Below are 23035 nucleotides of genomic sequence, written 5' to 3' on the forward strand. Positions count from 1 at the left end.
ATAATAATTCATTATTTGTACCTCGCCCATCTGGCTGGGTTGCCTCAGCCACTTTGGGCAGCTTCCAGCATATATAAAAACACAGTAAAACATTAAACCTTAAAAAGCTTCCCTGTATAGGGCTGCCTTCACATGTCTTCTAAAAGTTGTGTAATTCTTCCCCGCCCCCCCCTGCTTATTTCCATGCTTATTACATACGGGGGGGGGGGGGGACAATACCGAAAAGGGGTACAACTTAAGAGGGGAGGGAAAAGGAAAGAAAATGAAATTTACACAATTTCATGTTACAATAAAAATAAAAATCTCATTATCATTTATACCCGACCTCCCATTTATTCCTTAATTCTTTTTACATAAATTTAATGCCATATCAAAATACTATTTTCATATTAATATTTTCACAATTTATAAATGTTTATATAAGCAATTAATGAAAACTTCTGGGATCACTCAAAAGCTGCTACAGATTTTAACAAGGTATAATTTTGTTTAAGATATGTTCTGAAGGCCTCCCATTTTGATACAAATTCAATTCTCGGTTTATTTTTTATTTTTTCAGATACACTATCTAATTCAGCATATTCAATCAATTTTTGTATCCACTCTTGTCTAGAAGGAATTATGTCGCTCTTCCACCTTGTAGCTATAAGAACTCTCACGGCCACTGTTGCATACAAAAAAGGTCTTTAATTTTTTTAGGAATGTCTGAATCAGTAATGCCCAACAGATATGCCTCTGGTTTCCTAATAAATGAGATTCTTAACATTTTTTCTAGTTCAAAGTGGATTTCCTCCCAATATTACTTTATTTTGCTACATTACCACCATATATGGTACAGTGAGCCTGTTTGGTCTCCACATCTCCAGCAATTACTTTTGGCTCCTTAGTATATTTTGGCTAATTTCCATTGAGTTAAATACCACCGGTGTTGCATTTTAAACAAGTTTTCCTTTATGGCATATCACGTAGTAAATTTCCAACTATTCTTCCACAGGTTTTCTCATTGGGATATTGTTATAACATACCCAAAGTCTTGAGACCACTTTATCATGACTGATGCAACTTCCCAGTCGAGGAGGAGGCGATAAGCTTTAGAGAGGGTTTTACTTTTTGAATTTATTACGTCAGATTCAAATCTCGAGGTTTCCTTGGCAAACCCTTTTTGTTTATCTACTTTAAATCTTTCGAATATTTGATAATATTGGAACCAATCTGTAATGACATCTCTTAATTCCTCAAAGCTCTTAAGTTTCAGTTGGTTCTCTTCTTCTTTCAAAAGCGTTTTATAGGTAGACCAATTTTCCAACATATTCTTTTTCTTCATCACTGTGGCCTCTACTGGAGAGGCCCACCACGGGATTTTGAACTCCAGCCGATCTTTATATTTCTCCCAAACTTTAAGAAGTGATGTCCTTATGATATGATTTGAGAAATCTCTGTGTATTTTTGCCTTTCCATATATTAAATAAGCGTGCCAACCCCAACGGTTATTATGTCCCTCCAAGTTCAGCATATCCATATCTTTCAAATTGCACCAATCCTTCATCCACATGAGGCAGGCTGCCGCATAATACAATTTCAAATCGGGCAGGGCGAAGCCACCTCTATCCTTTATATCTATTAAAATTTGATGTTTAATCCTGGGTCTCCTGCCCTCCCATATAAATTTAGATATTTCTTGTTGCCATTTTTTGAGGCCGCCAGAATTGGGATCATTTGAAATAAGAAAACCAGTCTAGGGTTTAAAAAGCTTCCCTATACAGGGCTGCCTTCACATGCCTTCCAAAAGTTGTGTAATTCTTTATCTCCTTGACATCTGAAGGGAGGGTGTTCCACAGGGAGGGCGCCACTACCGAGAAGGCCCTCTGCCTGGTTCCCTGTAACTTGGCTTCTCACAGTGAGGGAACCACCAGAAGGCCCTCAGAGCTGGGTCTCAGTGTCCAGGCTGAACGATGGAGGTGGAGACGCTCCTTCAGGTATACTGGACTGAGGCCGTTTAGGGCTTTAAAGGTCAGCACCAACACTTTGAATTGTGCTCGGAAACATACCAGTGTTTCCAGTGAAGATCCTTCAGGACCAGTGCTATGTGATCTCGGCCACTCCTAGTCATCAAAACATCAGATAAGGAGAATTAAAATACAGATTATAGGAACATAAACAAAATCTTTGGATTTGCATGCAAACATAGGAGTTTAACAATTCCTGAACATGAACAGCCAGCCTTTTAGAAAGTAAATATAATACCCCAAGTAAAATAGTATGTGCTGTGTTCCTACCTTGGTTAGATTTTTAAAAAATATACACAAAGGTAGGAATGAAACATAAAACTGCGAAGCTTCTTCATATTCATAATTTCTACCTTAACGGGACTGTACGTAACGTGATTTATGTTTGATTTTCTAAGCCAGAGCTATGCAAACTGTGTAGCAACACGTTAGTGTGTCAGCTGCAGTGCGTGAATGCTCCCCATGCTCCTCCCGGGGCTGGAAAGGGGTTAGTTTAACTTCCGGTTTGCTAGTAAAACTGAATTAATGTGTCACGAAATAATGCATTTCTTAAAAGGGTGTCGCTAAGATGACAATTTTGGAAAGCTCTGTTCTAACCTAATATCTTAAAATAGAGAAGCCATTATATTTTGGCAGATCAGTAACTGATATTTGCAAGAGGCAACCTTAGGTTTTTTTTAGTTGTCTTCCAAAAACTACCTGTAGGTTTATTTCTTCTGCTGTAGTGCAGTTAGAAGAAATCCAAAAGTAACAGATTTAGGAAGTAGAAACTAATTTTATATTACACAGTTAACAAATGAAAACATCTGATAGCAGTGTTTTTTCCTTGGTATACAGTTGGTACTGTAATTTTTATGCATGTCAAAGTTTTGATCATATAACAAGAAGCTGCAATTTTACTCTGCATGTTGTTGTAGACATTAATGTGCATCTTCCCTTCCCTTGCAAATGCATCCTTTGTAGCGATTATTTGGGGCGGGAGGCAAAGAGGGAAGGAAGGGTAACACAGTGGTCATGTTCCGTAATTCCTTAAGTCGCTAATATTGTTGCCTGTGGCATGCATACAGTCTATTGACACTTCTTTCCCCCCTTTTCTCTTGCTTCAGATGTTCATCAAGTACTTAAAGGTTAGCAACCTCTTCGTAACGTTGGGTGCCTAGAACACGGGTGTATTCTGTGGCTCAGCACACTAATGCATGGCAAGAATTAGAGTCGGGCAAGATCTTTTCTGTTACCGCATGGCTAATATAAACATTCTTTTTCTATTTTGTTATGAAAACTGTTACTTGGTGCACCTGCAGGCCATTCATCATTAAATGCTTTTTTATTATTCTTTAGGTGGAGTTGGTATCACATTTTGGATCAGAACACTTTTGTCCTTTAAGCCTTATAAGGTAATAGTTGATGAAATTGAGCAGATGCATCTAGTCTCCTGTCCCCGTGAAACATATTTTTCTGGTGCTGCCGCCCCCCACTCCACTCCCCAAATAACTAATAACCCCAGCCACTGAGTTTCAAAAACGCATTGGTGTTTGCAAAAGCCATTTATATAGAAAGACTTGATAACACTCACTGTAACAGATATCTTGAGAACTAATTGGCTTTATCTATAAAGTTGTGAAACATGTGAAGTCTTGAAACAGTGGGAGCTTTCATCTGCTATGCATCTCAGTTTTACACAGGATACCAGGTAGACAAACTCCCTCTGAGGAGATGAAAACTGCCTCCGTTTCCATTTTAATTAAACACGTTTTTTTACAGGGTGTTTGGAACTAGCATGGTTGAAGAATATGAAGAAATAGCTGATTCACAGTACCAGTCTGAAAGGCAAGAGCTTTTTGATGAAGACTATGGTAAGGAAGCAGGCTGGTCACAATTTAAGATTAGCTTGAATTTTTTGCTAATCATTTCTAAATAATAAGCGAACCCAGAATGCTGGGCAGGCAAGGGGGCTAAAAGAAGTATTGAGGAAACTAAGTTGGGCAGGGAGGAAGCCTGACAAAGACCAGCCATGGTGAAGGATTAGAAATGGTGAGGTGAGCTTTTTGTATATTGCAATTACCTTTGAGATCATTGTGATATTGATCTAAAACTATAGCTGTGAAAACTCGGGCTGAGGGGTTAATTGAAGCAAATTTTAAGCAGACCTTTGCAAACTATAAGGGCCAGAAAGTGCATTTCCTAAACCTGGTGAGATTTCAGCAAGAGAAGTGGCTGAATAAGACTGCAGTCAGAGAACGGGATTTAGTGCCTTACAAAAACCTTTAATTTCTTGCAAGATCAGCAGAAATGGAATTAATTATGCAGAATAAATGGTGCAGATTGCACAGATTCTGTCAGATTCACCTTCCCTAGGCTTACAATTCCTGATTTTTTTTTAGTATCCTTCCATGAGCCATGGGCTTTCCCTTCAAAGGTCTACACCTTTAAAAAGACCCATATCCAGGAACATTTTTCAAAGGGGCCCAAAGTCCAGCAAACAGTGGCAGAGCAGCAAGATTGTAATTTGCTAGATTTGTTAAAGTGCTTCAGTTTTACTAAATATTAATAAAATTGTATCAAAATTAAAAAGAAGGCTCTTGTGCCTTGTAAGTTAGCCTCATCATGTTTGCATTCATTGTTCATAGCATTGTAAGGCAAGAGATTTAGTTTCACAGTCAATTGGGCAGAATACTGACTGCATGTTTTTCCCTCTGCCCCCACAAGTAAGATGACTGGAGACATGAAAATTTGGCTAGGAGGCTGGAATATATTTTGACAGAACTATGCCTCCTTGTGTCTAGAACCTTGTCTCCATAAGTTTCATTAAAAAGGCAGTTTAGCCCAATGCAGATTTTCCCATCACCACAACTCTATGATGGCAAAAGCCATACCTAGGGGCAGTTTTTGAGTCTCAGCCGGAACTTGATGAGGTCAGGGTGAGACCCACAAGGCACTGGGGAAGGGGGGGGGGCTTCATTTTACAAATTGCAGTGAGAGACATCCTCAGCTGGACACCTCTGGATGGGCTCCTGCGTCAGGCAGCAGCTTCCCCTTTGCAGTGGCAGGCGGCTTTCCTTGGGGTGGCAGAGGGCAGGGGAGAGAGATCAGTCCTGCTGGGGCAGCGATGGGCTAAGAAGAGGCAAGGGCAGCGCCTTCCTCCCCAAGGGCTCTCGAGGGGCAGAGAGCTTTCGACCTGGATTTGACATGAAGAAGTTAATATTTTGTCTTGGGAGTATTTTAATAGAAAGATGACATACAAAAATTTTAGCACCATCTATTCTAGTCACTTTATGAAGTGCTCTTGAGGTAAAAAGGTGTGTGATTTGCAATTAAGTGTTTTCTTCTATTGTAAACAGATTATCCTTTGGACTACAATGCAGGAGAAGAGAAATCTTCAAAAAATCTTCTTGGCTCTGCCACAAGTGAGTAATTACAGGGATGTGTTTTTGAGGGGGAGCTAAGGTACTCTACACACTCTTAGAATCCATGTAGGAAAGAGTCCAGAAATTTAGCTTGAAATGCATAAAGGGCAGAGACAGACATTTGCCAGCTGTATGGAAAAGTTGGAAATTTCTCTAACAGAAGCAGCATTGCTTGTAAAGATTTCCGTGATTTCCACTTGCACATTATCTCGTTGTGTAGTGGCTAGTCTGGGGCTGGGGAGACCTGGGTCTACTTCCCCACTTGTTCCTTGGAGCTAATTGGATCACCTTAGGCTGAGAGCTGGGCTTGTGTGACCATCTGTTTGGGCAGATGGAAGAATTCCTTCCTCTTCCCCCTCCCCTCAGATACAGTGGTGCGTCGCAAGACGAAATTAATCCGTTCCGCGAGTCTCTTCGTCTTGCGGTTTTTTCGTCTTGCGAAGCACGGCTATTAGCGGCTTAGCGGCTTTAAGAAAAAGGAAACAAACTTGCAAGAACTTGCAAGACGTTTCGTCTTGTGAAGCAAGCCCATAGGGAAATTCGTCTTGCGGAACGACTCAAAAAACGGAAAACTCTTTCGTCTAGCGAGTTTTTCATCTTGCGAGGCATTCGTCTTGCGGGGCACCACTGTACTAACAATGGGGCAAGTGGCTAAGACCAATCAAGCAACTTGGTTCAGTTTTGGTTTGGGTTGACTCTCTGGAACTCAGTGCAGCAATAGTTTCCTGCTGTCTAACAAAGGCTGCATCTACACAGCTACTAAGAACACTCTGAAAATGCTTGGGAAAAACCGTTTTAAAGCTCACAGTGGAAAATTTCATTCCGATTTCAGCTCTAAAGCGCCATCTGGTGTCACAGTGTTATAATGCATTTATAATGTTTTATTTTTACTAATACAGTGGTACCTCGGGTTAAGAATTTAATTCGTTCTGGAGGTCCATTCTTAACCTGAAACTGTTCTTAACCTAAGGTACTACTTTAGCTAATGGGGGCCTCCCACTGCTGCTGTGCCACCGGAGCACGATTTCTGTTCTCATCCTGAAGCAAAAATAGTACCTGAGGTACTATTTCTGGGTTAGCAGAGTCTGTAACCTGAAGCATCTCTAACTCGAGGTTCCACTGAATAGCTGAGTCCAAAGATAACTACTTTCTCAGTTCTGAGAAACACAGGCAAATGGTTGGTTTGAAGAGTGATCTTGCTTGACATGGGCTGTTAAATGCAAATACATGGACTTCCCCCAGCACTTTCTCTGCAGGGCAGATGCTGCTCAGCCACCCCTGGGGAGGGTGTGCTTGGGTGAACTGAGCCTTGGCCACACTTGGGACTCAGCACTACATTTGGGGTGCGCAGTTTGGCTATGTGTGCATAATGTGCTACCCAGAAACTGCACCAGCACACCAGACAGTGAAACGCATGTGGGAAGGAGCAGCTTTGAAAAGACTGGTTTTCTGCAGGCTTTCTTGTGATTTTTAAAATTTGTCTATTTGATCCTTTTATTTTTTTAGATGCCATTTTGAATATGGTGAATATTGCTGCTAATATACTTGGAGCAAAAACTGAAGAAGACTCAACTGACCAAGGTAAATTATTGCAACTTGTTAAAGTGAAGTGACCTTTTTAAATAGATGTGGGGTTGGTTTTTTCCGGCTCCAGCTGGATTTTCTTTCCACTTCTCCATAGTGAAGACTTTCCCCCGGTTATCTAAGCCACTGGTAGATGCACCAGTAGCTGTGCTAAGCAGTTCTGGCTCTGGATGGCAGTAGCCTTCCAGAGATCCATGCAGCATGCAAACCCCTTTCCTTCTGCGCTGTGTCCTCCTATGGCCAATTCACCATTTATTGGTTGATCTACTTAACCACAACCTGAGTCTCCTCAGGGTGGGGTTGTTGTGTCGTTTTTTTGGGACACCCTCAGGGAGCCTGGTCTGTGGCTGCTTAAACAGACTCCTCCCAAAAAATCTGAAATGTGTGCGCAATCCTACGTCCCCTCATCAGATGTCACTCTTGGATGGCCTCTCTAAGACCCCTGTTAGTGCACTGCTGATGAGAGCTTCTGCCATTAGTGGGCTACCAATCTGCCAGTTGCAGAGGCAGAGGAGCTTCTTATGCTTCAGTTTCGCAGGCAGACCCTTTCAGTACTACACAGTCCCATTTTGTTTGTAATTGTCATGGTTTGTTTTAGCACACCTGTGTCCAGGGTGCCGGAGTACCCTAACCTGGATGACATAATGATAGCAGCAGCAGCAGCAGCAGCAGCAGCAACAATTTAATATTTATATACTGCCCATCTTGAGTGGGTTGCCTCAGCCACTCTGGGCGGCTTCCAACACATATAAAAACATAATAAGATGTCAGACAGCAAAAACTTCCTGATACAGGGCTGCCTTCAGATGTCTTCTAAAACCTCTGCCTGGTTCCCCGTAACCTCCCTTCTCGCAGTGAGGGAACCACCAGAGGAGCCTCGGAGCTGGACCTCACTGTCCGGGCTGATGCTAGAGAAATGCCTAACTACATCTGTATGGATGGAGACTTCTAAGGCAAGCAGCTTTTCTCAGTCCTCCCCATAGTTCTCCAGTTCTCTACATGGGATCTGAGCGCTGCTCTGAATGCTCTCTCAAAACTCCATTTCTCAGCTATGGCTCTGTATACTCTTAGGAGTTGCCTGCTGAAAACAGCCTTCTACATGGAAATGCAGTTTTCTCAGAGTTTGAGAAATGTTGTTCTTTCCATAGGTTTATGGCTGGGTCCATTTGTTCCAGGGCTAGCTGTCTAGTTCAGTATTGCCTGGTCAAACCAACAGTGGCTGTCTGAGTTTGCAGAGAAGAGTCTTTCAATCCCAGACCTGCCTGAAGATGTTGGGATTGAGCCCCTGACCATTAGATGATAAAAGTGTATGCTGCATCTCTGCATTGTGACCTTGCTCACAGGGAGTGTTTGACCTAGCAGCCAACTACAGTGTATGGGGCAGCAGAGACTAGGCTTGAGGACTGTATAAACACACTAGTTTGGAAGTCTATTTCAAGGCCCTCCTTCCCTGTCCTTGTCCTTCTGTTTTTCTGCTATGGTTCTTATTATAGTTAGGAATGAGGCATTTCCTTTCAAGATTCTGGGCTTGGTTTTGGGAGGTAAAGGAGGATGTCTGTCCCTTTGCATTAAACTTTCAACCAACAGCCCTGCCTGGTTACAGAGGAGGATTTTTTAAAAAAAATCACAAGTCCATTTCACAGGCCATTAGTTTTTATTTTTATTCTCTGTATTTAACAGTCTTATATGGAATGTGGTGTCTTATAAATCTGCATGTCTCTTTGATAGGAAATAAAAGTGTCTCTGAAAATACAACTGCCACTTCCTGGCCAGAACCTAAACTGCCGGAGCCCACTACCATTCCCTCCTTAGAGTAAGTGATTTGCTTATGTGTTGGACTTGAAGCTGCCCAGACCCAGAGTCTTTTTTAGCAGATTGCAAATAATATAAATACTGTACAATCAAAAGTACCATTAAGTTCAGAGCCCACGTGCTTCCCCATCTCTGTCCTCACCCACGTCCATTACTCTTGGCTTGATCATCCTTCCCTGGCTTGTATTCCCAGCATGACCTCAGCCCTTAGTCAGCCTTTCCTGGGCCCTGCAATACAGCTCTGCCTTGGAATAGTTTAAATCTTCACCTAGTGCCTTGTATGGCGGGAGAGCTCCATTCTCTCTCACTCTCGACCCATTTCCCAGAACAGTTGCAGTCAAATTTAAAATATATTTGGTCCAAAAATAACTTCCTGACCCTCAGTGATCCTGTAGTATACAAGACCTTGATATGAAACTCTGGCCATATATGGAATTGCAGGGCAGATCTCTGAAGCCAGACTCTTTAGGGGTAGGTTAGGAGAATGGCAGTAACGGTTTTAGGGATCTGCTAAACTGCATCTTGATGTGTACTTCTAAACTTCTGTTTATAGGCTTGTTACTTCAGAGATCCTACAAATGGATAAAGAGCTGCTAGTCTTAGATGCAACAAGAGAGAGCCCGATTGTTCAGTTAGTCCATGAATATGAAGAGGAAGCAATTCAGTCCACAGTGACCTTACTGCCCAGTGATGAGCAGGAAGAAGACATACCATGGTTTGAGTCTGAAACACAAATCTATTGCTACGAACTATTGACAGTCTGTTGCATTTCCAGTTTCTCAGAGTATCTGTACAAGTGGTGTTCAGTGGTAGCGACACTTCACCGTTACCGTAGTAAAAGTGACACTAGTTGGGAAAAATACTACTCGGCTGCTTCTTGGCAGGCCCAGCTAGTTCCAACCAAATCGTTGCCAGTTTTGGTGCATGAACATCCTTCAGAGAAATTGGACACCTTAATTGCAGAGCCATCTGAAACTGTTGTCAGTGTCTTAAGTAGCATCTTGAATGGGGCTGTGATCAATCAGACGGAGGGCACTTTTGAACTGGAGCCCAGTCACCCACAAACTGTGTCTCAGTCCATTCTCTTGGATGCTACCACAGGAGCTGAGTCCCTGTCCACAGTTGAGGCATCCTCGGAACCTACAAAACTTGAAGCCGTATCTGAAACCCCAGAGGCCCCTTCACAAGAGGAAAGTCCTACTGAAGAAGATGGAGTTGTTGGGTCTGCTGCAGAGAATCCATCTGCAACCAGCATTGTAATTGAATTCAGTGACATGAACACAGATGAAAAAACCTCAACTGAAATTATTTCAAAACCGACAGAGACTATTCCACAGTCTGAATGTACAGTAGCTGCAGAAAGCTATGAGGGCGAAGCAAAAATTAGTTCTTCAGATGCGGAAAAGCAAGTGGTGTCTCTTGTGGAAACATCATCTTTAGAAATAAAGGACGATGAACAGACAGCTGAGGAAGCATTTCTTGCTATTCCTGTTTCTGGATTGCCACGGACAGCTACAGATTTTTATGCCGAATTGCAGAATTCCACAGACTTGGGTTATGGAAATGGGAATCTTGTTCACGGATCAAATCAAAAAGAGTCTGTGTTTATGAGACTCAATAACCGCATTAAAGCCCTGGAAGTGAATATGTCTCTCAGCAGCCGCTACTTGGAAGAACTGAGTCAAAGGTAGGTCTAGCTTTCCATAGCCTTGTATTTTCACTTCTGAGACGTTTTAAAAGTTGATGAAGAAAATCGGTGGGACTAAATTAACTGCTTGCACCCTGAGTATGAGCTGAGCAGCTCCAAAAGCTCTAAAAGGAGATCACTCACATTCCTAGGGAGGTGGTTCTCTAAGCTTCTTTTGAGGGGTGCTCCTGTTTCCTTACTAAGACAGTTGAGGAACTTTCTGTTAGCTAAAGTACGTTCAGTGGTTTAAGAGTGATACACATCAAGTGTTCTTAGGAAAGCATGAAGGCCAGGAAGTGCAGCTTAACTGCACTGGGCAAGATTTCTTCTGTGTGTTCCAAACGTCAAATTTTGCTTCAAGGTGCAAAGGGCCCTTGTGCACATTTAGAAAAATGATTTAAACTAGATGCTTACGAAAGTATCCTTTTCAAGGGGTATAGAGAAAACTGTATACAGTGGTACCTCGGGTTAAGTACTTAATTCATTCTGGAGTTCCGTTCTTAACCTGAAACTGTTCTTAACCTGAAGCACCACTTTAGCTAATGGGGCCTCCTGCTGCCTCCGCGCCGCCAGAGCACAATTTCTGTTCTCATCCTGAAGAAAAGTTCTTAACCTGAGGTACTATTTCTGGGTTAACGGAGTCTGTAACCTGAAGCGTATGTAACCTGAAGCGCATGTAACCTGAAGCGTATGTAACCCGAGGTACCACTGAATATCATTGTAAGTGTCAGGGTGCAGCAGCAACATAAGCAACTACCGTACTTTTCCGTCTATAAGACGCCCCCATGTATAAGACACCTCCTATTGGGGGGGACTGAAATTTCAGAACATGGGGGGAGACGGCAAAAAGTTGTTGAGCTTCTTTGGGGGGGGGTGCCAAAAATCGCTCAGCCACACACGTCGCAAAATCCGTCTCCCGTCTGTCACCTTGCTGGCAGAAGCTGCCAATCGCCGCCCAATTGCCACAGCGTTGGCCAATCAATACCACCCATTGACGCAACAACCAATAACACACACAATAGCTGCTGACAGCCGCAGCAGCAACCAATCAAATGTCCACCCTATGCACTACCCATGTATAAGATGACCCCCACTTTTTAGCATGAATTGTAAGGGGAAAAACCTAGTCTTATACACAGAAAAGTTATTCTAATTCAAAAGGTTAACCTTTCTGTTTAACTCACTTTGTAGATATCGCAAACAAATGGAAGAAATGCAGAAGGCTTTTAATAAAACTATAATAAAACTTCAGAATACTTCACACATAGCCGAACAGCAGGTATGTCTACTGGGTGCACCCTTGTTTCTCTTGTAATTACGCAAAAAGGGGCCTAACCATGAAATAAAAGCGAAATAAAGTAATATTTATTATTATTAAAATGTGCAGATCAGACTCAGGTTTCACTTTATTTGCCTCTTAAGTACTCGTGGGTCTCATTTTTCCTGGAAATAGTCCATTAGTTGAAGGTCCGCATAGTGAATTGACTATTTCCATTGGGTCCTATGGGAAATTTTCTAAACCACGGAAGTTTGCCTCCAAAATGATGAAAAAGCCAAGGACAACCCTCTGGGGCTTTACTAAAGTACAGATCACTACAGCTTCTTTCTTTTTTTTAAAAAAAAGCGCCAGGCAGCGCCCGCGGGTCTCAAACCGCTGGAAGCAATTAGGGGATCTAAGCAATGCTTTGGTCGATGGAACCGCTGGGCTGAGCTGGCTCATCACTACAGCTTCTCAACCAAACTGCAAAAGGCAAACGAGGAAGTGAAAAAACGTTGTCTTGTTTTGAATCTGCAGTGTGCATAGTACTATGTCCTTACTTTCGGATAAGTGAATTTTCACATAGCGAGCCTTCAGAAAGTCGGCCCTGTGTGTATGTGCAAGTTTTAAAAAGCTGACAGTTCATGTTTTTTGTAGATGGATTCCTGTTAGTACCCTTCTGTAATTTTAAATGGTGGCTGCGGAGTAAACAGCTTTATTTGGTTTTAGTTTGTAGCTAAGGCCATTTTTTCTGTATTTCCTGTAGTTGATGCTTTCCCCTTCCACTTAGTGGACTTCTTCTGAAGCAGAATATTCAGAACTGCTGCTTAGCTCATGAAGCCAAAGACACACTTTGGGTCCAACTACATTTTCTGTCTGCAGCCTGTAGCAGCATCTTGTGAACTGGAGTGACCTGAGTGCCATAACAACAGAGAAGCTTTAAAGAACCCCACAAAGGTGGGGAATAGAGCTGAGATCTTGAACATTGTTCTCAGTGCAGAATTTTCCTATGCACCAGACATTTGGTCTGCTAAGCAAAAAATTAAGGGCGATCTAAAGACTGTGAAGAAGGAACCCCTAGTTTATTTGTTCACATGTTCTAGGTATTTCTTATTCCCTCATCTTGTTCTTTAAGCCTTGGACTTGTGTCCTCATTAGTATTTTAAACAAGGGCGTGCCTTATCTTGTATGGAAAGCTAGAATGAAAGGGAAAGAATGCTTCACTTCTCTTCTTTGCCTAGGATTTGAAGCAGACAGAGGCCATCCAGCTGCTGCAGGCTCAGCTGACCAACATGACACAGCTAGTCTCCAATCTGTCGCTAACTGTGACTGAGCTAAAAAGACAGGTAAAAATCTGAATGTGGAACAATGTTTTGCAAATGGAATGCTAAACCTAGAACTCCAACTGTAGATTGCCGTGTAAATAGTTCTGTATTTGAGTAAAACAGATTGCTTACAGATAAATTTGAAGTAACTTCCCCGGTGCAAAAAGAGTTTTTAAGCTCTCCTCTCCCTGGGTGCTGGGATGCTCACAGGGACTCAGGTGGCCTCGTGAGAGCATTCCAGGGCTCCTGGAGGTGGTGTGCTGGTTCCAGAAGCCCTGGGATGGTCACTCAGGGGTTCAGATCTAAGCGTTTGGGGAAGGTTGGTTGCCTTGAGCACTAAGACCACAAGACGACCTCTTGGAGACGGTTGTAAAAACAAAGTAATGCCCAAAGGCCTTAGAATATTGAGAGACCCCAGTATATTTCCAGATAATGAGAAATTTGTGGAGGTGGTAGGCCTTTCTCAGCAGTTGCTCTATGGATCTCATACTTTTGTTGATAGAAATGTGCTAGCACTTCATCCAGGCCAGCACATCATGCCTGCTTCAGCCGCTCAGCTACATGTATGTATTTCACATTTAACCCTTTAAAATCTGTCCTTGTTTAGGTCTCTGATCGCCACAGCTATCTTGTGATTTCCTTGATACTCTGTGCCATCTTGGGTTTGATGCTCTTTCTTCAGCGTTGCAAAAATAAATCAGAGTTAAATTATGACTACTTCTCAAAAGTTCCCAAAAGTAATCACTATCCTAGTCCGAAAAGGTAACGTGTTTCCACTTTACTTTTGACTTTTTAATTCTAAGGAAGAACATGGATATAAGAGTGTTAGTTGACACTGTCAGTCTTCTTGGTGGTGTCTGCTGCCAGACAGCTTTGGAAACTTTTTCCCTAGGGAAGCCAGACTGGCTCCCTCCTTGTGGTCCTTCCATCAGCAGGTGGAGGACCACCTTGTTCCAACAGGCTGCTGGGAACTGGCTGCTTTTCGGGAAAGGGCTGGGGCCATGCTGCTTTATTGTAATTATTTTTATGGTTTTAATAGATTTCGTGTCCCTGTTCGTTTATATAGCTTTAATTCTATCAATGTTTGATTGTTTTTAATGTCCCCCCCCACCTTTCTATTTTCTTTTGGTTTTCATAGACCACAAGGATACACACAATGTCTGCTTTCAATGCCCAGAGCCCTTTCTATAAGTCAGTTACATTTGGTGTGAGACCCTGTTGTCATAGACACTGAGGTTGAGGAGAAAGAAGGGGGGTAATGACCTTTCATTCCTTGACCCTCCCCAATCATCTGTTTTCTCAGCATTTGTTACCATAAGCTGTGTCTGCCCTGTGAGGGTAGAAGGGTCCTTACACCATAGTTTTGAGATGGATGCAGTTGCCACTTATTCTGTTTTCGCTTGTGTGATTTTATATATGGATGGGAGACTTGGGCTCCAGGACTTATGTGTGCACACTGGTTAAGGGTGACTTTGAAAAGAGAGTGGCGGAGAGGGTGCCTAATTCTTGCTTCCCAGTGTCCTGGAAGATCATCTCCTGCAGGGATGACCGGATATTCTCTCTGCAAGGGGCAGCCACCACGGCAGCCTTTCAGGACAATATTTCCTTGGAGGAAATTTGCAAGGTGGCTCCTTGGCCTCCCAGCATACTTTGCAAAATACGACAACGTTGATGTTTTATCTTCTGCAGACACTGCAGATGGATGGAGCAAAGGGTCTAAGTGCCTTGATTCTGGTAGGCCCATCCAGGAAAGGCACTGCTTTATATATCCCAAAGTTTCTGGAATTTTCTCCTGGAGCCACATGAGAAAAGGGGCCTTTCTTACTGCCAGTTCACATTCTTTGTACTTTGGTGGACCACGGTCCTCTTCGCAGGCCTTCGCCTCACTATTCGCCTGGGGTGGTAGTCGTGGACTGTCAGCTTGACTCCTGCCTGTCTCCTGCGAGCAGGAAGGCATGGAAGGTTTTCTTCATGTTTGGCACCAGTTGCACCTTTTAAAAAAATGTTTTTATTACCCAGAGGTTCCTGGAGGGCTGTCCTTAGTCTGGGGTGGCTCCTCCCTTCGGATGGGACAGGCAAAATTCCTGACCACCACCCCTCTAGGGAGACAGGCTTTGCCATGCAGGGGCAGCGGGCGGGATGCACTGGTTAGAATGACATTTGGATCTTTTGTTTTTTACACTTTTTAAATTATTATTTGGTTCATTTACCTCCAAGAGGATCCTCTTGATTGAACCCTCCCTCTGGGAGTTGGCCAATAAGAACTTATGGCAAGAAAATTTCCTTTCACAGATAATGCCTGTGAAAATGCCATCTGTGGTGTGATTTGCATATTATGTCCAGCAAAGATTATTTGGAAAGGCATGCTTGATAGATATTCCAGATTCAATGGCTAGCTTACCATAAAGCTACAAATATGCTGATGGCTATTTAATCCACATCAGTTTTCCCCAGTACTGATGCTTCATGGAACCTGTGCTATTGGTAGCTTTTAAGCTCTTTAAGCTCTTTCAACTTGAAGTTGAAAGGACAGAATTCTGGGAATTCTCTGGGTTGGAAGTCTTGAAGTTGGGTTTAGGACAAGGAACTCCTAAGGAATGACAGAAAGAAATGAAATAATTATTTCCCATCTGGATCTGAAGTTGCTGTGTATTTTCATCCACAGATGTGTTTCTTCCTATGATGATATGAGTTTGAAAAGAAGAACTTCCTTTCCACTCACCAGGTCTCAGTCTTTTCAGCTGAATAGTAAGGAAGGTAGGAATGTCACAGGTTCAACTACCTGTCTCTGGGTGTATTGTAAAATCTGTACAGTGTCAAATACAGAACAATATCTGTTTTATAATGGAGAAAGATCTCATGTTGGTTTAATTTAGAAGCAACTTGGTAAAAGTATGGGCAGTTAAAGCCCTCCCTCCACTAGATTTCATTATTTATACCCGACCCATTTGACTGGGTTTCCTCAGCCACTCCGGGCAGTTTCCAACACATATAAAAGCATAATAAAACGTCAAACATTAAAAACCTCCTGATACAGGGCTGCCTTCAGATGTCTTCTCAAAGTTGTAAAGTTCTTTATCTCCTTGACATCTGAAGGGGGGCGGGGTGTTCCACCAGGAGGGCACCACCACCGAGAAGGCCCTGTCTATTGGTACATGTATCCTCCCCCCACTGCTTTTGCAATTCCAAATTGCACAACCTAATGCTATGAGTTCTCTCTAATTCAAATGAGTTCTCTCATCCACCAAAGCTGATTTAAATTCAGATTGCCCAGGAAAAAGCAGGTAGCAGGAGTTTTCCCTCTGAGATGGAGGAAGACCCCTCTGCCAGGGCTGGGAAGGCCGATTTTGACTTCTGTATAGGGGGAGCTTATTTTCTTGGTCTGTTGATTTCCTCTCAGAGCCCTTTGCTTGACCTTCCAAAATATTTTGGCTCTATTCAACCTTGTATTAATAAAGGGAGAATAACAGTTCTGTGTGAAGCTGGTGGTCTGCTTATAGAGTCTGATTTTTGACCCTTATCTTTTAGTGGATCCAGAGGACTTGTACATTGTAGAACCACTGAAGTTTTCCCCAGAAAAAAAGGTACATTGTAGAAAGGCATTTGTTCTAAACTCACTGTGTGCGCGTGCATGTCTGCATTTAAAGTGAATCATGCTTTTTAAAGAAATGGCTAGAGTGTGCTGCTGCTGCTGCTGCCGCTGCTGCTACATTGCACATAAAAGAATTTGCAGAAAGTATTGGAAGTGGACCTGGAAAATCCTGCCTCTGAACTGAGGGCCTTTACTTACCAATTCTGTTTTTCTTTTTTTAGAAGAAACGTTGTAAATATAAAAGTGAAAAAATTGAAACCGTCAGGCCAGTAGCAGAACCAGTGCAGCAGGTAGCTAATGGCGAAATAAAAAGCAAGAAGCCCTTTACCAATCAGAGAGACTTCTCTAATATTGGCGATGTGTATCACTCTTCATACAAAGGTCCCCCGTCGGAAGGGAGCTCAGAAACCTCATCACAGTCTGAGGAGTCCTACTTCTGTGGCATTTCGGCGTGTGCAGGTTTGTGTAACGGACAAATCCAAAAGACAAAAACTGAGAAGAGGGCTCTCAAACGAAGGCGGTCTAAAGCCCCAGAGCAGGAGAAGCTCCTAAAAACATTAATACAGACTAAGACGGGATCCTTGCCAAGTCTGCACGATATCATCAAAGGAAACAAGGATTTAACCGTGGGAACACTCGGTGTCACAGCTGTTTCTGGGCACCTTTAAAACTAATTGAACTCTTCCTAATGGGAGCTTTTTGTACGACAAATCTTGTAGTATTTGGGTTGACAGGGAAGGAGGGGTTGGCTAATTGGGAAACATTTAGAAGGTACGTTGGTTCTTTTGCAAATAGATAGGACTGTGGCAGCAACCACCCTTAGTTAATAAGCCTCCGCTGTTTCAAGGCTGATTTTCTATGTGGATGACTTTGGGATGGGTGGAGATGGCAGGGTGGGGACTCATTTTATACAGTGTTTTTCACAATTGCTGACGGTGAGGTCTTGAAACTCATTTTGGGTGGAGCAGAGTTAAAGCATAAATGTTTCCCATATTGCTGTTCCCCTGTTTCTAGCACCTTCCCATATTTATGTGCCTTTTTGTCTATTTATAATACCACTGGAAGGGAGAACTATTTTATTTGTACCTTCAAATTTTATGGAAATACAACACTACAGTGCTAGGGAAGAAGATGCTGGCTTCCAGTGAGGTTAAGTAATGTGACTGGGATACTGTGGAAATGCCGCCGGGTGGACTTTCTCTTTGAGATCCACTTTGCAAACTCACTTGTGGCTGATACATCTTTGATGGTACAGTATCCCTGCTTGGATGTATTACTTAAAACATGTTTTGTAGCCCAACTGACTTGATTAACAGAGATAATTAACATTATGACCTTTAGTTGTCTTCCTGCGCTAATAAATTGGGAGGAAAGAACCATTTATGCCAGTTTATGCACCATTTATGCACACTGCCAGTCAGTAGAAATGCACCAGTGAGTTTGTCAAGCTTCACGTTCTATTTTCTGTTTCAAAAAGTATGTTTATAAAGTTTGCTTTTTGTATTGAATGACCTTATGTTCTTTGTGTGTGTGCCAGTATGCATTTGTACTTTCTCTTGTGAGGTTTTTAAAAAAATTGCATATCTGGAATGTGAGTACATGAGAGTGAATGTGATAGAAGGTCCATTTTGAGAGTTTAGAGGTTGTTGTATAAGTTAACTTATTAAGCACTTTTAGTAGATCCTCCTTTGTTTTCTTTTCTTGAAAGAGCTAACGTCTTTTTCCAAATATCATTCGTAATGTGACTTATTTAAAGCCTGTTTTGAAAATTCCATGTTTGAGTACTTTTTTACAGTGATGAACTTAAGTATGCACAGCTAGCCAGTCAAAGAAGTGGACCTGGGTTTGGGTTTGGCTTTGTTTGTTTGTTTGTTTGTTTGTTTAATAACAAGGATTAAGAAGTGGGTCCAAACCAGAATGGCAATCATAACGGTGATACTGTTTGCGTGAAGAATACAAAATTGAGGCGCTAGAACTTGTAATAAGTAACTACAGATTTGTAGTGCCAGTAGAAACTGTGAATTTCCAAATAAATCTGAACACTTGTCTTTAAAATACATTATGTATTTTTCTTTTCACAAATTATTCTGCAGTTGAGCTTCTTCACTGGGTAATCTTCGTTTCAGCCATTCTCTTGATGAGACCTTGCAATGCCCTGTCTCCCCATCCAGGCATCACCAAGCAGCGTTCTAAGAGCTTTGGGGTGGGGAGGGCTCTTGGGGCCAAGGGCTACACGGACCCTGTTCAGTCCTCCACAGCCACAACGGCAGCTTGGCTGTGGGGGAAGGAAACTTGCTTGTGGTCAGTTTTATTTTATTTTTCTAAAGGATGAAAAATTTATTTTATTTTTCTAAAGGATGAAAAATTTGTGTGTCAAACCTTTTGGCATCACAAGATAGATAGATAGATAGATAGATAGATAGATAGATAGATAGATATAAACATACTTTTTTTAGACTGATGGAACAATTTAAAAACAAAAGAAAGGAATGGCAAATGAGGGAGATAGACAGGGCGCGAGGGCAAGAGGATCCCAGAGGGCTTGGAAAGAATAGGCAATCCATGCAGAACCATGGCTTACTAAGTCAGGAACAAGCACCAGGGGCTCACACTTGTCCGGGCTCACCGTTTGCACCAGCTCTCCTCATATCATAGTTGCTTTAAATCAAAGTTTCCTACTGTGTCCAAACCAGGAAATTCTGGCTATGATACTGAATTCCATCCAAACCATTACATCAAACTAGGATCAAATTCTGGGCATGATCATTGCATCCATTTTGGCCTGAAGAAACAGCACGCTAAGGAAGCCTTAGATGTAACTGACTTGAAGTGAGACTTGTCTCGCAATAAGGGAGTGCAGGTCAGTTAGGAGGGCAAGATCAGGTCCACAGGACTTTGGACAAGTCCTAGGAAAGGCAGGTGGTGGTCATACCTAATTATGCAAACCACTAAACCTGGAAGTAGTGAAAATGCTCTGCTTAGAATCACAGACATTACGAGCTGGCAGAAATTTTAAGATTAAAATTCCTGGATTTAAGCCATGCATAATTTTTTTAGCTAGTAACATGTAGGAAAATAAGCTTCAACAGCTGGTGAAGCTTCATATCCCAGGTTCCTTTTTTAACCTCTGCTTCTGATTCCCAAATCGGAGTCCTTTCCCTTGGAGGCACATTCATGCTGACCTGCATCTAAGTATCTGCCTTGTTTCTTCCAGGAATGGAATACAATATTGATTTGACTCCTAGAGTATCAGCAGGTTTTATCTACACATCCTCTGGATATTTTGTGACGGTCCAAATATATGAACCTTTTGAAGCCCTAATTTATGATCATCAAGGACAGGGGTGAACCAGTTTTTAACTTTGTCCTGGTGGAATCAGATGCTGCTGATGTTACCCTCTTTCCCTAGCTCCCAATTCTAACGCTGGAGATTTGTGAGAAATACCTTAGTGGTACAGAGTCGACCCCCAGTATCTGCAGTTAAAGAATTTCAGATAGCAGGACTGGAAGGTTGTCTGTGTCTTATCTAGGGGAGAGCCCCTGCCTGTCGAGGTGGACTCTCCACCTGAGGCCTGGCAATTTAGGGCAGTTTTCCTTTGTTGCTCTTAAGAGACTCCAACTGCAGGAGGCTTCTCTGCCAAGCTGCTCCAAATGACCGGGTTCTGCTTCACTGCTCAGTGTGATAGTCCAATGCTGTGTGTCTCATCGCAAGGGGATTAGAACCCGAAGCACTCCTTTATCAGCAGTTCTAAGTGCCGCCTGCATATAGAAAGTGGGGATGACTCATGTCCCTCCCACAGGGTCCAGTGGGAGGAAGGTTCACAAGCTTCAGTCTCACGGGGGAATTGTTTTCATAGGCTGCCAAGTTCTAGCTGTATCCCCAAAGGGCAAACCAAGGGTTAAGTCAGAGTCTCTCCTGCCCCAAGGTATATAATGGAGACCCAGTTGATGAAGGCCTCTGATCCATGGTTTTCCTTGTTCCCAAGAAAGATAGAGGGGCAAAGCACATTTAAATCTCTGGCACCTAAAGAATTCTAAACAAATTTGAGCTCTTTTAAGTACCTTGTGTGCTGGGCTCTTTCTCTGAGAAAAGGTTATCACCAAAGTGACTATGCTACCACTCAGTGGATTTGTAACTGGCTGACTGACCGAACCCAAAGGGTGCTCATCAATGGTTCCTCTTCATCCTGGAGAAGAGTGACTAGTGGGGTGCCACAGGGTTCTGTCTTGGGCCCGGTCTTATTCAACATCTTTATCAACGACTTGGATGATGGACTCAAGGGCATCCTGACCAAATTTGCAGATGACACCAAACTGGGAGGGGTGGCTAACACCCCAGAGGACAGGATCACACTTCAAAACGACCTTGGCAGATTAGAGAACTGGGCCAAAACAAACAAGATGAATTTGAACAGGGAGAAATGTAAAGTATTGCACTTGGGCAAAAAAAATGAGAGGCACAAATACAAGATGGGGGACACCTGGCTTGAGAGCAGTACATGTGAAAAGGATCTAGGAGTCTTAGTTGACCACAAACTTGACATGAGCCAACAGGGTGACGCGGCAGCTAAAAAAGCCAATGCAATTCTGGGCTGCATCAATAGGAGTATAGCATCTAGATCAAGGGAAGTAATAGTGCCACTGTATTCTGCTCTGGTCAGACCTCACCTGGAGTACTGTGTCCAGTTCTGGGCACCACAGTTCAAGAAGGACACTGACAAACTGGAACGTGTCCAGAGGAGGGCAACCAAAATGGTCAAAGGCCTGGAAACGATGCCTTATGAGGAACGGCTAAGGGAGCTGGGCATGTTTAGTCTGGAGAAGAGGAGGTTAAGGGGTGATATGATAGCCATGTTCAAATATATAAAAGGATGTCACATAGAGGAGGGAGAAAGGTTGTTTTCTGCTGCTCCAGAGAAGCGGACACGGAGCAATGGATCCAAACTACAAGAAAGAAGATTCCACCTAAACATTAGGAAGAACTTCCTGACAGTAAGAGCTGTTTGACAGTGGAATTTGCTGCCAAGGAGTGTGGTGGAGTCTCCTTCTTTGGAGGTCTTTAAGCAGAGGCTTGACAACCATATGTCAGGAGTGCTCTGATGGTGTTTCCTGCTTGGCAGGGGGTTGGACTCGATGGCCCTTGTGGTCTCTTCCAACTCTATGATTCTATGATTCTATGATTCAAAGTGTGTGATTGTAATAGCCCAGCGCAGAGAGCAAATCTCTGCCCGTATCTAGACTAACTAATCCGAAGCCTGTGGAGAAGGCTTGTCTGAATGTAGAGGCAACATTGAATATTCCATGGACTTCCGGGGTGGCGCCATCGGCAATGGCGGACTCCCTCTGAATTGGAGGGACTAGCTCCACGCGAAACGGGTCTTTTCCGCTACGGCGAAGCGGGGACCCTTTTAAAAATCACAGGCGGATGAAGCCTGTGACCATGGGACTCGGCGGGCACCCTTAGCGCCCCCCCAACCCGCAAAGGAACCCACTAACGGGCTCCGAAGCGAAGAGGGGGAAGTGGCGCGGTGCTGTGAGTCAACTGCTATTTCCGTGGAGCGAAGCCGCACAGCCGTTGCCGGAGAGCGCTGCCTTTTTCCTGGGACAATTTGGCTTCTAAAATAAGCACCCATGAGTACTTAAACTTTGAACAATTGGACTTTAAATAAGGACTTGCAACCAGAAAGGAATTGGACTTAAAAATTTTATTTCAATTTGGTACTGAAACGGGAAGGTCTAAACAGGAAGTCAGCCTTCCGTTTCTTTGTAGACAGAATAAAGCAAAGACAATGTAAACTAGAGCTCAGAAAATCGCTTTTAAAGGATTGGCTTTCATCATTTAAAATTGTTGAACCCCCCTTCGGCAGCAGGAGAAGAAGGGGGATCTTTTCTGGACTGTTTAAACCTGCAGAAGTGAGTTTAAAGTAAAGTAACTTTCCATCGTCCTGACCCTGGAGCAGGGTGTCAGGACTGACGTTTGAAGCTCATTGACCAGAGACAAACGCTTTTGACAGATAGCTAAAAGATGAGAAACATAGTGATTCCATTGTTTCCTTTCGCACCTTAAAGGAACAAATATTGACAAAATATCTGAAAAAAGGAAACTCTGTTGCTAGACTTGTCTTTAAAAGAAAGATTAAATAGAAGTTTCCCCCCTAGAGGGAGACTGTGAAACTGTAACCAACTCCTGGGAGCTGGCAGCTGTTACAGATTACAATCGTGGGAATAGACATCTGACCTTCAGGACAATGTATTCAGAAGCTCTGTTGTGTGCTTTCTATAAAACAAATGCCCTACTGGAACAGCTACATGAGAAGACGAATTTGATGGCTGATTCGATTAGAAATTTTGAACAGGCAGTGGGAAA

The 23035-nt window shown here is 42.9% G+C and overlaps 1 protein-coding gene across 2 annotated transcripts in view; it reads left to right on the forward strand.

Moving 5' to 3' along the window:
* The window catches only part of SUCO (SUN domain containing ossification factor), a 40530-nt gene extending 21805 nt beyond the window's left edge, over nt 1-18725 (forward strand). The window contains exons 12-24 of one of the 2 annotated variants that reach the window (XM_081012051.1): nt 3113-3133; nt 3345-3400; nt 3768-3859; nt 5345-5410; nt 6917-6991; nt 8723-8807; nt 9360-10493; nt 11685-11772; nt 12993-13097; nt 13684-13838; nt 15742-15833; nt 16605-16660; nt 16890-18725. In XM_081012051.1, the coding sequence (XP_080868177.1) occupies nt 3113-3133; nt 3345-3400; nt 3768-3859; nt 5345-5410; nt 6917-6991; nt 8723-8807; nt 9360-10493; nt 11685-11772; nt 12993-13097; nt 13684-13838; nt 15742-15833; nt 16605-16660; nt 16890-17336 (2472 nt within the window). In that variant the 3' untranslated portion in view covers nt 17337-18725. The remainder of the gene's footprint in view (nt 1-3112; nt 3134-3344; nt 3401-3767; nt 3860-5344; nt 5411-6916; nt 6992-8722; nt 8808-9359; nt 10494-11684; nt 11773-12992; nt 13098-13683; nt 13839-15741; nt 15834-16604; nt 16661-16889) is intronic. The other variant, XM_081012052.1, reaches the window with a different exon arrangement.
* The last annotated feature ends 4310 nt before the right edge of the window (nt 18726-23035 follow it).

This window comes from Podarcis pityusensis (genome assembly GCF_964106645.2).
Source record: "Podarcis pityusensis genome assembly, chromosome: 6".
NCBI classification, from domain to species: domain Eukaryota; kingdom Metazoa; phylum Chordata; class Lepidosauria; order Squamata; family Lacertidae; genus Podarcis; species Podarcis pityusensis.